Below are 12837 nucleotides of genomic sequence, written 5' to 3' on the forward strand. Positions count from 1 at the left end.
GATAATGGGGGCTATCCACTTCCGTTAAATTTTTGATTAAAAAATATCTAACCGAGTAGTAAACCGATTGGATATTTTTGTCAATGTGGTTTGACGGATCGTGAAACTAAACCATAAGCTCTATATTAAAAAAAAAATTACAGGAAAGGATAGCTCTTGATAAGATCTATCCATTTGTGCAAAATTATTTCATTAAAAATTTTTACTAGGGTAGTAAACCAATTTAAAATTTTTTGTTTAGGTCGATGCGGTTTCATGGGTATCGGGTAACCCTCACCTCCCTGATCTATGTAAAACTTAAATAACTTTTTGCAGAAAAACTATAAGTCAAAATTAAATTTTTTTTACAGATATCGATAGCCCTCATCAAAAGATATCCACTATTCCACGACATTTGGAAAATCGTCTGTCATTGTGTCTAATTTCGGAAATAGCAGTCAGAGCCTTCAGCGGGTGTGTGATTAATGCACCAATCAGGAAACGTGTTTGAAAACTTCAACAGCTAGTCACAACATCACAAAGAAAACGAACAGAGCAGACGACAACAGAAAAATTGAAGCTCGAAAAGAAACACTGGCAATGGCCGTTGAATAACTCAGTTTCTCTCGATAGATGACTCTGATTCTAGTTTCCACCACTGTGCCGCGCCCCCAAACCGTCGAAATTTTAGACATACAGACAAACGAAACGCGGTATAGGGATTCCTCTCAGCGTGAACCAACCAGAGTTCCATAACTCCGACTGTGATTCGGTATAAATTAGCGCTCGGCCCCGTGCCAATCGGGAAGCTTTTAAGTCGATCCTGTGCGGGGATAATCTTAATCGGGGAAGTGATTTCGGTGCTTGGTGCGGTGATATCGGTGTTCTGTGCCTTCCCCGATTATTAATGAATAGTGATCTAACAACAAGGTCTCTGAGACGGCGTCTTAATGTGCAGACGATAAATACGCCAATGCTAAAGGATAGGGCCTTCCAAAGAATCGATTCTTTTCCGGTCTTTTAACGATTCAATACTTCACCATCTAGCCAACACATCCTTCACATTCAATCCGTAAACAGTTTACGTGTTACTACGTATTATTACTATAAAATAGATAATACGTATTAATCCTATATATTACGTCCTATATATTATATATTATCCCTATGTATTGTAAGGACTCCCGCTATAGTTAAGTTGCTGCATTTAATTCGTATATGTCTGTAGGTTTTTATACTTGATTAGAATTTAGTTCACAGCATTTAGTTAAATGTTTGTACTTCTTTCATATTTTCCCCCACCCTTGACCTTCTTTCCCTCGCTATCTCTTTTATGGCTATCTTCCGCTTGACCGAGGTGTCGATGACACCCAGTCTTTTCAGTGACCTTGTTCCTTCTTTCACACCAGTTCACATGTCCCGTGAACTGGTGGCACATTCCTTCATCTTTATTGCCAACGGTAATCTTATAGCGTCCGTATCTTGGTTGTGGTATAAAACCCACCGTTTCTTAGATGTTCAAGTTAGTCCACTTTTAGCAATCGTGTGTAGCTGTTTATTTTGTGTCTCCTGCCGTTGTGTAGAAACTCAATAGTTAGTGCGAAGAAGAATAAACGTTTCACTGCTGAGACTCGTTGCGTACGTCACGTTTCGTTTTTAGCCCACCGTCGCCCCTACACTACCAGTCCAAACCGTACCCCAGGATCCAACGCCGCGGCTTTTACCAGCGCCAACGAGACGTAAACATGGCAACACCAACACCGTAAGTCATCTATTACCACATCTATTATTGCAAGTAATTATTACATGTGGTGGCAGCGAAGTCGAACCGCCAACCGAGCCTTGACCCTCCCACGTTACCAATAGTTTTCCTCTCTCTCTCGTCAACCCAGATCTTCAGGCTCAGTGGCACGAGATTTTTATGAGCCGTGTGAAAATCTCTCAGATGAACATGCGACGCATAATGTCACGGGCGGCTTGAATGAAGACGCGGGTTGGGGCTAAACTGAAACCTTTTTCGGCTAAACAGTAACTTTCACTGTCATAAGAATTTTTCATTGACCATAACTTCGACACACCTCCACTAGGACGGTTTTTTTTTATTAAAATTTTTTTGTATCCCTCTTTTTCTGTCGTGAAGGCATTTTTTTTTTCACAAATGCTTTCCAAAATAAATTCGATACACCTCCGCTAGTGCGAATTTTTAAAATAAAATTTTTTTCGGATCTCCCTTTTTCTGTCGTCATGGCAGATTTTTTTTTGACAAATGCTTTCAAAAAAAAAACAACTTCGACATACCTCCGCTAGGACGGTTTAAAAAATAATAATAATTTGGTATCCATCTTTCTTTGTCGTCAAGGCAAATTTTTCCTTTGACAAATACTTTTCAAAACAACTGCGACACACCTCCGCTAGGGTGATTTATTAAAATTACAATTCTTTTTTTATCTCTCTGTCTCTCTCGACATTGGAACCTGCGTTCGGCTTTATGCAGCAACCGGCATTGATACTTTTTAAATACCCTAGAACCTGTACATTCCTTCAGCTAGAGGGAACACCTTATTTTAATTTAAATAAACGCTACACATCCAAAAAGGGGTAGGGGAGCAACACTGAAATAAATTTCAGTGGTGCTCAATGTTTGATAATAAGTTAAAACCAGGTACCGAGGAGGTCACCACAGAGAGGAAGGTCCCTTTATATAAGCGATTGGGTAGATCGTTTCGTCACATCTTTCAATCATTCCGCACGGGGACCGGCCCGCAGCAGCGCACTACAAACGATAAATTTATGGAAGGGCAGTTGGGAGAATTTGTACAGAGCTGTAATGAAACAACCCTGACGGATACGGGCTTGGCAGAAGCAGACCACGAAAGGGAAAACAATCAACAACAGGATTGGGAAAAAATTGGCGCCAAACCAAAAACATCCAAAATAACCGCAACCGTCCCACCACCGTACTCGGGGCCGCAAGAAGATATACCACAGGAACAAGCCCGGGCCACAAGGAATTTTAATATACATTTAGACAAGGCGGGACCTCTGTTGAATTATAACAGAGACTCAGAGGAGGAGAGGTTAAGGTTAATCCGAAAAGCGGCCACACTATTGTTCAACTCTGACCCGTCGTTTCCGACGCAAAACGGGACCAGAGTTTCGTTTTACAGCCAATATTGGCATACATCTATCGTAGATATTCCCGGGGACGAATTCGAAGCAGAATTATAACACCATTTAGAGGCCAATCATAGAAACCCCCTAACAGACGAAGAAGCATTCATCGCTCTAGAGTCACTACTTCTACTGCACCCCTTTCTCAATACCCCATCAAAGGTATTCGAATTTCTAAACCTACACACCTGCTACACTCCAGTACAACCTCGGTCGTACAACAACAGCAAAGGATCACAAGCGTCATCTGAGCAACCACCCGCACCTCCCCATAGGCTAATAGGAAACATATTACCACCGTATCAGGAAAAGCTCGTCGACGTACCGACGCCCGATTTTACCACCTACTCACAGACCAGTTCAAGCCTGCTGAAACTGAATGCTTAACATCTACTAGACCGACGATTACACAAGAACAACTGGACGTAGCTAACCCACCCGAACAAAAAGCACAAATAGCAGCACCCCCCCAGTCAACCAGTTCCCCACTTCTGGTAGCTGGCATTTACATACCGACAATGTCCTTTCAAACGAATTTTCAACCCACGCCTGTCTCCACCCTAAATCACCCAACCCTGGGAAGGGTACCGCCCAACCGGAAGGTTTCCTTCACACCGTTTCCCCCTACACACAGTTGTAATGCCCCACCACAACAAGATACTGATTTCGAAAGTATCTACGAAAGAGAGCTATCGTGACTCCTCTTAGTCGGAACCGAGCTAAGAATAGCCATTAGCACAGCCATGGCCCTCACAAATGCAGAACAAGCCAATGGCACCTTTGCTACGCCCAACCAACAAACTCATCAGGGAACGAACACACCCTCAATACAGTACGCTGGTTATGGAGTATCCTACACACTGCAAAACCCAGCGAACCAAGCCACCACTACTACCTTACCGTCTCACATCAACGCCCAACAAGGGTTAGCCACATCCACCCCCCTAAACGGCAAGGGAATAACATGCGGGCAATACGGCCCACATTGGGGAACAACCCCACACCAGACTCAACCAACTCAGCTGCAGCTCACAACCTACCCAACTATGAGCAGCAACGGCTGTCACCCCACGACCCCTCTCAATAATACCGCGTTAGATGAAAAGACTAAAAGAGCACAACAGGAACAGGCAATGCAAGCCTTTGGTTCAGTGACAATCTTTTGCGATCGTCAGAGGTCTGGTCGTTCCGACGATTGGGCGACTCATATTGAATCAGCCCTCGATCTAGGCAACTTCGAGGAAGCTAGGAAATTACGCCTAATGCGCTCCTAGCTCGACGGAGAGGCTGCTGAAGAATTCGACACATTCAAAGTAAGACAACCCTATCCGATCCCAAGAGTACGCAGCAGTAAAAGCACGACTATTCAAACTCTTTCACTCGACCGAAACGCGGTCACAAAGGAGTGTCGAGTTTAAACATGAAGAGGGAGCCAGAGGAAAACATGCGTCGTTACGCAAATCGTGTTCGGGTAGGCTTTCTATAAAGCTTACCCTATGGATGGGATACTAGATTCAGCTACCGCCGCATCCCGGGAGCAAATGATGATGGACAGGTTTCTGGAAGGTCTACCCAGCGACGTACAAGTCCCTTAAATTTTAAAAAGTTTGCATCGTTCGAGACGCTTATCCATCGAGCTGAATCTACCGCATTAGCTATTGAAGAATCACAGACAAGAGTTAGAATCCATGCAGCATACGCATCAACGAACGCCCCAACCAATGAAAATGAGCTGACCAGCGTGCTGGAAGCCCTAAATCGCTTAAGCACCAAGGTTGACTGAAACGCCAACAGAGTCTGGCGGAAATGAAACGAAAACTAGCCCAGAGGCCTCCCCAGATTGGCGGAAGACCAAGAGACCCCAACTCGACGCCACCCGAAGCCTTTAAAAGGGAAACCGTCTTTTGCGAATTCCACAACACTTATGGGTTCCACGCCGAAGCAGATTGCTTCACCAAGCTACAACAGCGGAACGAGCTTTGTAGCCTATATCGAAACCTAGGACATCGACACAACCTCTGTCCTACCATTCGGAACCCAAGGCCCCCTCCACCACCAGGGCATTATACCAACCCCCCAGCAACACCGCCAGGCATCCTGCAGTCGCGGGCGAAAACAAGAAGCCACCGAATCAACTGTTGAGCCACTCGGTGGGTGTCACAAGCCCCAACAATTTATCGAATCCGTGTCCACCCAAGTTCCCACCCCCAGATTTGGACTAAGAGTAGGAAATTGTTCATTCAAAGTGTTAGTAGACAGTGTAGCAGGCAAAAGCCTCATTAGTAGTCGACTCTTCCAAAGACTACAGCAACAAATGGAAGAATTCAGAACCACAAGAGAAGTAGCGGTAAACCTGTTGGGAATATACCTCGTTCCCAACATCCGACAACACGAGCTGGAAGACGGACGCGACTTCCATCACGTATTAATTCATATGATTTGGGTGGCCCTCGCTAGGAGGCCACCATGTTACAATTTATTTTGTGTAGCCCCGCCCCTCGGCCTACCGGCCGAAAAATGTACAGGGCAAGGGGCAGTTAGTTACTGAATATACCTCACACCGTCAAGACAACAGCCAGTGCTCCCGTGTTTTCTTTATTTTATCTTTACATTTTCATCTTTACTAAGGTAAGTTCAGTCACGGGCTGAACTAAATCTTACATGGTTTTTCGAACTAGTTAAGTAATTTAAATTTACTAAGAAATTTCGCTGTCAGTGGACTGTGGGGAGACGTAACTCACCCCTAAATTTATTCTTTTTTTTCTTCTTTTTTTTCTTCTTCGGTGAACACCACGTGTTAGCCGCAGGGCAAATTTTTACCTTTTTCATTTTTTGCTACTTACGTCGTAGTAACTGCGACGTTCTTGTAGACAGAATAAATAATTGTCTTGTAAAAAAAAAAAAAAAAAAATTTTTCTTTTCTCTTTCTTTTTCCACCGCGTGGTCAGTGGCGGCCATTACGGTGGGCTCAACCTAGCTCAAGCTAAGGATTTTTTTGGAGAAACCTCCACGAAGGTTACCTCCCAGTACAATTTTTTGTTTGATGAAACATTTTTATTTTTCTTTCCTTTTCTCGTTTGCTATTTCCTTTGTCTTCTCTATTTCGAGCCAAAGAGTTTGAGTTTACTTTTTTTGCCTCTCCCTTACGTGGTCGGTGGCGGCCATATTGGCTTAAATCCTTTACTCTTCTCTTTCAAAAATTTTTTTTTTCTCTTCTTTGTTTTGTTGGAGGTTCCTCCATTAATTTCCCTTCTTCTCGTTTGTCCTCTGCCATAGCGGAGCACCTCGGGTCTCCAAACAAGCCTAAAAAATTAGGGACTCAGAAAAAATAAAAAGGGCGCAGAGGCGTAAGGCGGGTCTGGAAAGGCCGTGGACAGAGCCCACACTTCCGAGAAAATTCCACAACACCCAGGAAGGTCGGCGCCGAGTTGCAGCCTACAACCACCACGTGGAAGCAACCGCTGCAGCCAATCCGGATGCCCAAACGACAACCACCTCGCCCCTGGAGTCTCTTCTCCCTATTATTGTGCGGCACATGCCACTCGCGGAGTTGAAGGAGGCCATCACTCCAAAGTACTCTGGAGACATTCGGTACAAACCGAAGATAGAGGAAGGGGCGACAGCATCATCAACAATAATCGGGCAACCCGAACGAGATCCCGGGCCTTCAACAGCGGAAGCCCCGGATAACGACCTGATTGAACTGTTCCCAGAGGAAGAACCGGAGCCCCTTCCACCACCAAATTATATTGAATATAATATATTCAAGTATGGCTCGAAAATCAAAGGTGGACGCGGACATCCACTAAACCTTCCACACCTCGACCCAACGCCTTACATTCCACCGGATACCCGAAATAAATTCCGCCCCAAAAGCATACTGGACAAACCGCACCGCGACCCGACCCCCGTGATCAAACCCATCACCATCAACGAGATAGAAGGAAAGAAAGAAGAGAAAAAGAAAGAAGGAGAAGAAATAGAACAAGAAGAAGAAGAAGACATCATAATCCTTTAAATTGACCCTGACGATCTGATCGATCTCTACCACGAATTGTTAATGTTTCTTCTGTAATAAACAAAAAACTCAAAATCCATTGTTGCCATTTCCTTCTCTTTTTCTCAACTGGAGAGTAATTTAATAGTTACACTCCACAAAACGAAAAAACTTTCTCACATATTTAGAAATAGGCAGCGCCATTCTCTATTTATTTAAATTTCGGGGCAGCAAACGCCATCTAGCGCTCAAAATTCCAAATTTGCTCCAACTTTCAAAAACTTTCAAAAATTTCACTCTAACTGAACGCAAACGCCATCTGGCGTTCAAATTTACAAACCTATCACTCAATTTTTTCTTTCCCTCTCAAATTCAATTTTTTTTTTCTTTTTCTCATCTACTGAACGCCTACGCCATCTGGCGCTCAGAACAAGCTTTTTTTTTTCTTTTTCAAAAAATTAAAACATTTTTCTCCATCTACTGAACGCCTTCGCCATCTGGCGCTCAGAATAGCAAACTTTTTCCTTTTTTTAAATTTTCAAACATTTTCTTCAGAGCTGAACGTCTTACGCCATCTAGCGCTCAGATTCAAAACTCTTTCCTCTTTTTGTTGGTAATCTCAAAATCAAGATTTTTTTTTCTTTCTAAGAAACGAACGTCTACGCCACATAGCGTTCAAAATTACAACTTCTTTTGTACACTTCAGAAATTGTGATTTTTTCTTTTATATTGAAGTAGTACGCCACTTAACGGTCATAAGACCCACTAATTATTTTATTCTTTTCAAGAATTCCAAAATTTTCATTTATTTCATAAAAAATTGCAAATAATGCCACCTAGCCTTTAGAAATAACGCTATGGTGGATCCCTTTTTTAAAATTAATGATTTCTACGCTACTCCTGAAACCTTGCTTTGAATTCTTTATGCCATTGGAGGAGTCAAATTTTTTTGCACTCCGCTTAATGTCCAATAATCTTAGATCGTGCTAAACCATGGTCCAAACCTCGTGACACCTGTATAACTGACACGAAGTCGGTACAGTGCTCTAAGTTACCGAAAGCTAACTAAGAGCCAAATTTATTCGCCATATCTTACAGTCGCCTGATAAAGGAAGGAAGAACATCCCAAGCCAGTGGAGTTTAAAAAATACGCCCACTGTTTGGACTACAGCGAAACGCTACTCCCTTCCATTACTCGCAACTGGTGGCAACACGAAAGCTAAAAGCTTTCAACTCAATTTTTTGCCCACTTCTTTAAGGGAAATCCAGAAGTAGGACCCAGCTGTTACTACTAAGAATCAAGCAACGGAAAAGGTCGCAAAACCCGACATCAACTGAAGAAATTTCAGTGATAGGAGCAGGAAAATCCAAGCCCCCCTTTTCTCTTTTTGCCTTAGTTCGTTCCAGCAACCAAAATAAAACTGTCACGAGGGGTATCGGCAACACGCGCTGGCCTGAAAGGCCACCTTACTAGGACGATGGACAAAATCAAGCAGTACAAAAACCTCTCCATGACGGCAGAACTAAATAACGACCTTGCAACGGAAACCGAACTCCTCAAGCAAAGTTACCAGAAATTCATCAAGGCAAGCGACCAAGTTAGATGGACCTTACAATCCACTAACGCCACCGAGGAGCAAATCGAACAAGATTACTCCGCAGTGGCAGAAGTCGAAGAAGACATGAGTGCTGTACTCGCTCTAGACAAAAACAAACGCGAGGAGTACAAACGACAACTGGACGCTGAGTTCCAAGACCAGCAAAGAAAAGACGAGCGAAACGTGAAGAAGATAGAAGCAAGCTGCTACATGATTTGCTTACACAACAACAGCAAGCCTTTGCAGCACAAGTCCTTCAGCAACAAAAGGCCTACACGCAACAAATTCAGCAGCTGATAGCTCAAAACCAAGCTACGGCACAAATTGCAGCCGCAGCCGCTGCTGCTCCAATAGCAGCCGCTCCTGCTCCAGTAGCAGCCATACCTGCACCACAATCAACACGCCTTCCCCAAAGGCAAATCAAACATTTTAAAGGAGATATCCTTGCGTGGACGTCATTCTGGGAGAGCTTTAACGCCTCCATCCACTCGTCCACAATGTCGGACGTCCAAAAATTCGACTATCTCAAAGAATATCTCAAGGGGGAAGCATACTTGTGCGTGGAAAACTTGGAACTGACTGCAGCAAACTACAACATCGCTATTGCTGAATTGAAAAGGGTCAATGCCAAACCAAAGGACCTCATTCAAACCCATCTATGCAAATTTGATAACCTGGCTCCTGTTAAGTCTATGACAGACGTATCGGCTCTTCGAAGACTTCAGCTCACCGTCCAGTCGCACATAAACGCCTTGGAGGCACTCGGGGTACAAAAAGACACCTTTGGAGGATTCCTTGGACAAAATTAATGAAATTGCTTCCTGCAGAATTGCAGAACGAATGGTCGAATTCCGATGCAAACGACATAACCGACATCACAGCCCTGCTGAATTTCATCAGGGATCAAGTCGACGCTGCTGAAAGGTATAGCCGATGGAAATCGGAAACGGTAAAAACACCACAGCAGACGACAACAACCACACCGGCGAAACAGCCACCAGCTGCTACAGCCTCTCAACTGGCGATTGGAGCTAGATCCCAACTACTCCACAAACCAGAGAAAGATCTTCAAAACAAAGCACACATCCATCAAATACACCACCAGGACGACAAGACAACTTCATCGTCCGACAATGCACAAGACCGTGCATTTTCTGTGGGGAAACACACTACCCCACGGTTTGTCCAGTAAACCTCAAGGACAAAAAGGCCATCATCGCCAGGCAGAAAAGGTGCGTCAGATGTTTCAGCCCTAATCACGAGACTTCAAACTGCCCCACCAACTACTTATGCAAACACTGCCAGGCGACACACCACACCGCCCTCTGTGACAAAAAGGTGACAAGATTTTCACACACTGGAAACAATGCCCCAACGAACGTCATGGCATCTGTCTCCAGTGCAAACACCTACGGCAATCTCGTGGTGAAAACGGCAACGGTGATGGTGGTAGGCCCCAATGGTAAAGAAACTAGGGCAATATTATTTATTGATGATGGCAGCCATAGATTCTGGGTCACCAGATCTATTTCGAAATCGCTGAATTTGAAGATAGTGGCCGTGGAAAATTTCGGGACGAGAGTCTTCAAACAAAGGAAACCCAATCCAGTAGAACAAATCAACGCAGTGGAATTGGCGGTTCGGGGCACCTGGAAAGGAGCCCCACTCGTCAAAATAACAGCTCTGGAGACGGACTACATCGGAGACACTGGACCCTACTCCCACACGGCATTCGCAAGACACCTGTGGTTGGAAGACAAAAAAATGGCTGACAACAGGTTTGAAACCGACAGCCAAGAAAAAGAAGTCGGCATTTTAATCGGAGTCGACCAAATGTTTGAGATCATCCCTAACGAACCGGCTATCCAAAGTCCATGCGGCCTTAGAGCATACAACACAAAACTAGGTCGCAAGATAGCTGGACCTTCGAAGGAAAAAAGATCGAAAAAAGAAAAGACAATAATCCAGCAAATGCTACAATGCAGTAGCTTTTCCAATCATCAGACAGTATCATCGTACGCAGCCAGATGTCTCGATTCAGAATTTTATTTTACGAATCCCTCCGAAGATATGGACGTAATGGGAGCCGGCAAGGAGGCCAAAGAATTTTCGCCTGCCCAGCCGAGGCCTATGGAAGAAATTTCCAGCCAGGAGCTCAACCATACCTCCAAAAACAAAAAGGAAAAATGGAAAATCGTAAAAGAAGAATTGAAGCGGCCAACGGACTTTGACTTATCTCTGTTCTGGAAGCTGGAACACTTTGCCATTTTAGACGATTGTGATGCAGTAGAGCCAGACGATGCTCTCAGCTCCTTTGGCGACAAAATCACCCGTCAAAAAGATGGGCGATACTGCACCCCAATCCCGTGGAAGACGGACAAATGGAGGCTAGAAAAGAATTTCCTGATGGCAAAAGGAAGACTGGAGAGTCTATTGAAAAGACTCAAAAGAACACCAGAGCTTCTATCAGCCTACCATAAGGAAATAGACCAGCTTCGCGTCCAAAGATTCGTAGAGGAGGCAGACCAGAACTACGAAGGACTCCACACTTATCTGTCACACCATCCTGTCATGCGACAGGACAAAAAATCCACGAAGATTCAACCGGTATTCGACGGGGCGGCAAAATCGAAGTATGGCCCAAGCCTCAACGATGTCTTGGAAACCGACCCGAACCTAAACCCCGATCTGCTAGCCGTCTTAATGCGATTCCGTTTGAACAAAATCGCTTGGATAGCAGACATCGAAAAAGCTTTCTTAAACATCGCCCTGCATCCTGAAGACGCCGAAGCTGTCAGATTCCTGTGGATCACGGAGTCAGAAACGCCAAATTTGCCTCTAGTGGCATACAAGTGGAAACGAGTCCCATTTGGACTCAGCTCCAGCCCATTTTTGCTGCGAGCTACCCTAAACAAGCACCTAGACGGCATGAAATCAATCTACTCCATCACAGTAAGACAGCTAAAGGAACAAATTTATGTTGACGACTACCTTGGAGGCGCCGACAACATCTCTACAGCTAAAACCAGGATACAGGAGACAAAATCCATCTTCCAGGAGGCAAAACTCAACATGCGAAGTTGGGTCACCAATGACAAAACATTTCGCAAATTTCTCAGTGAAAAGGGGCTCATCAACCCCATAGTGAAAATTTTCACTCAGAAACTGGAAGAAGGTCAGCCTAAGGTCCTAGGGATTCGATGGGATACCGAATCCGACACCTTCCAATTCGATCCCGCACCTATCATCGAAGCTGCGACGGAATTGGGAGAACTAGTGACCAAAAGAAATATTTTAACAATATCGGCAAGGGTATTCGATCCCATTGGGTTTTTAGCACCCACAACGCTCCTGCTGAAAATAATCTACCAGAAACTTTAGGAAGCCGAAATTGACTGGGATGTGGAAGCGCCTCCTGAAATACGGAAGACATGGATAGCAGCCATGACTTGGTTGAACGAGTTTGCCAACTTAAAAATCCCACGTTGGATAGGCTACTCGAAAAGGGTCATAAAAAATGCAGAAATTCATGTCTTCGGCGACGCATCCGAGGCCGCTTATGGAGCCGTTGCCTACGCAAGGCTACAAACAAAAAACGACGACACAGTCATCCTTTTTCTTGCTAGCAAGACAAAAGTGGCGCCTCTCCCAAAGAAAAAGGTCACCTTACCAAGATTGGAGCTATTAAGCTCACTTCTGGCGGCACGATTGGGAGAAAAACTCAAGAACTTTCTCCACATCGAATCGTGGCGAACTATATTCTGGGCTGACTCTCTAGTGGCACTTGGCTGGATCCGAGGAGACACCAACAGGTGGAAACCATTCGTCAGGAACCAAGTCGAAGCTATTAAGAAACTTTCTGGCCCAAATTGGTGGCGGCACTGTCCAGGCGTCCAAAATCCTGCGGATCTCGCCTCGCGGGGAGCACCAACCGTAACGCTGGTACACTCCGAGCTATGGTGGAACGGACCACCATGGCTGAAAGAAGACGAAACCAAATGGCCGGATTCAACGCCCGAGGTAGAAGAACCCAGTGATCATGAAAGAATCGAAGCGGAAGCAAAATCGAAAACCGTCACCATGTCGGTAGCT

At 44.7% G+C, this 12837-nt stretch overlaps 1 protein-coding gene across 1 annotated transcript; it reads left to right on the forward strand.

Annotated features, from left to right (window-relative positions):
• Positions 1–11151: 11151 nt before the first annotated feature.
• On the forward strand, positions 11152–12126 carry LOC123470314. Its single transcript, XM_045170486.1, has one exon. The coding sequence runs from the start codon at positions 11152–11154 to the stop codon at positions 12124–12126; it is 975 nt and encodes a 324-aa protein (XP_045026421.1).
• The last annotated feature ends 711 nt before the right edge of the window (positions 12127–12837 follow it).

This window comes from Daphnia magna, linkage group LG1, assembly GCF_020631705.1.
Source record: "Daphnia magna isolate NIES linkage group LG1, ASM2063170v1.1, whole genome shotgun sequence".
Lineage (NCBI taxonomy): Eukaryota > Metazoa > Arthropoda > Branchiopoda > Diplostraca > Daphniidae > Daphnia > Daphnia magna.

What these genes read in the sequence shown, in the direction of transcription:
- LOC123470314 (XM_045170486.1), top strand. Translation starts at nt 11,152, where the DNA reads ATGGCAAAAGGAAGACTGGAGAGTCTATTGAAAAGACTCAAAAGAACA.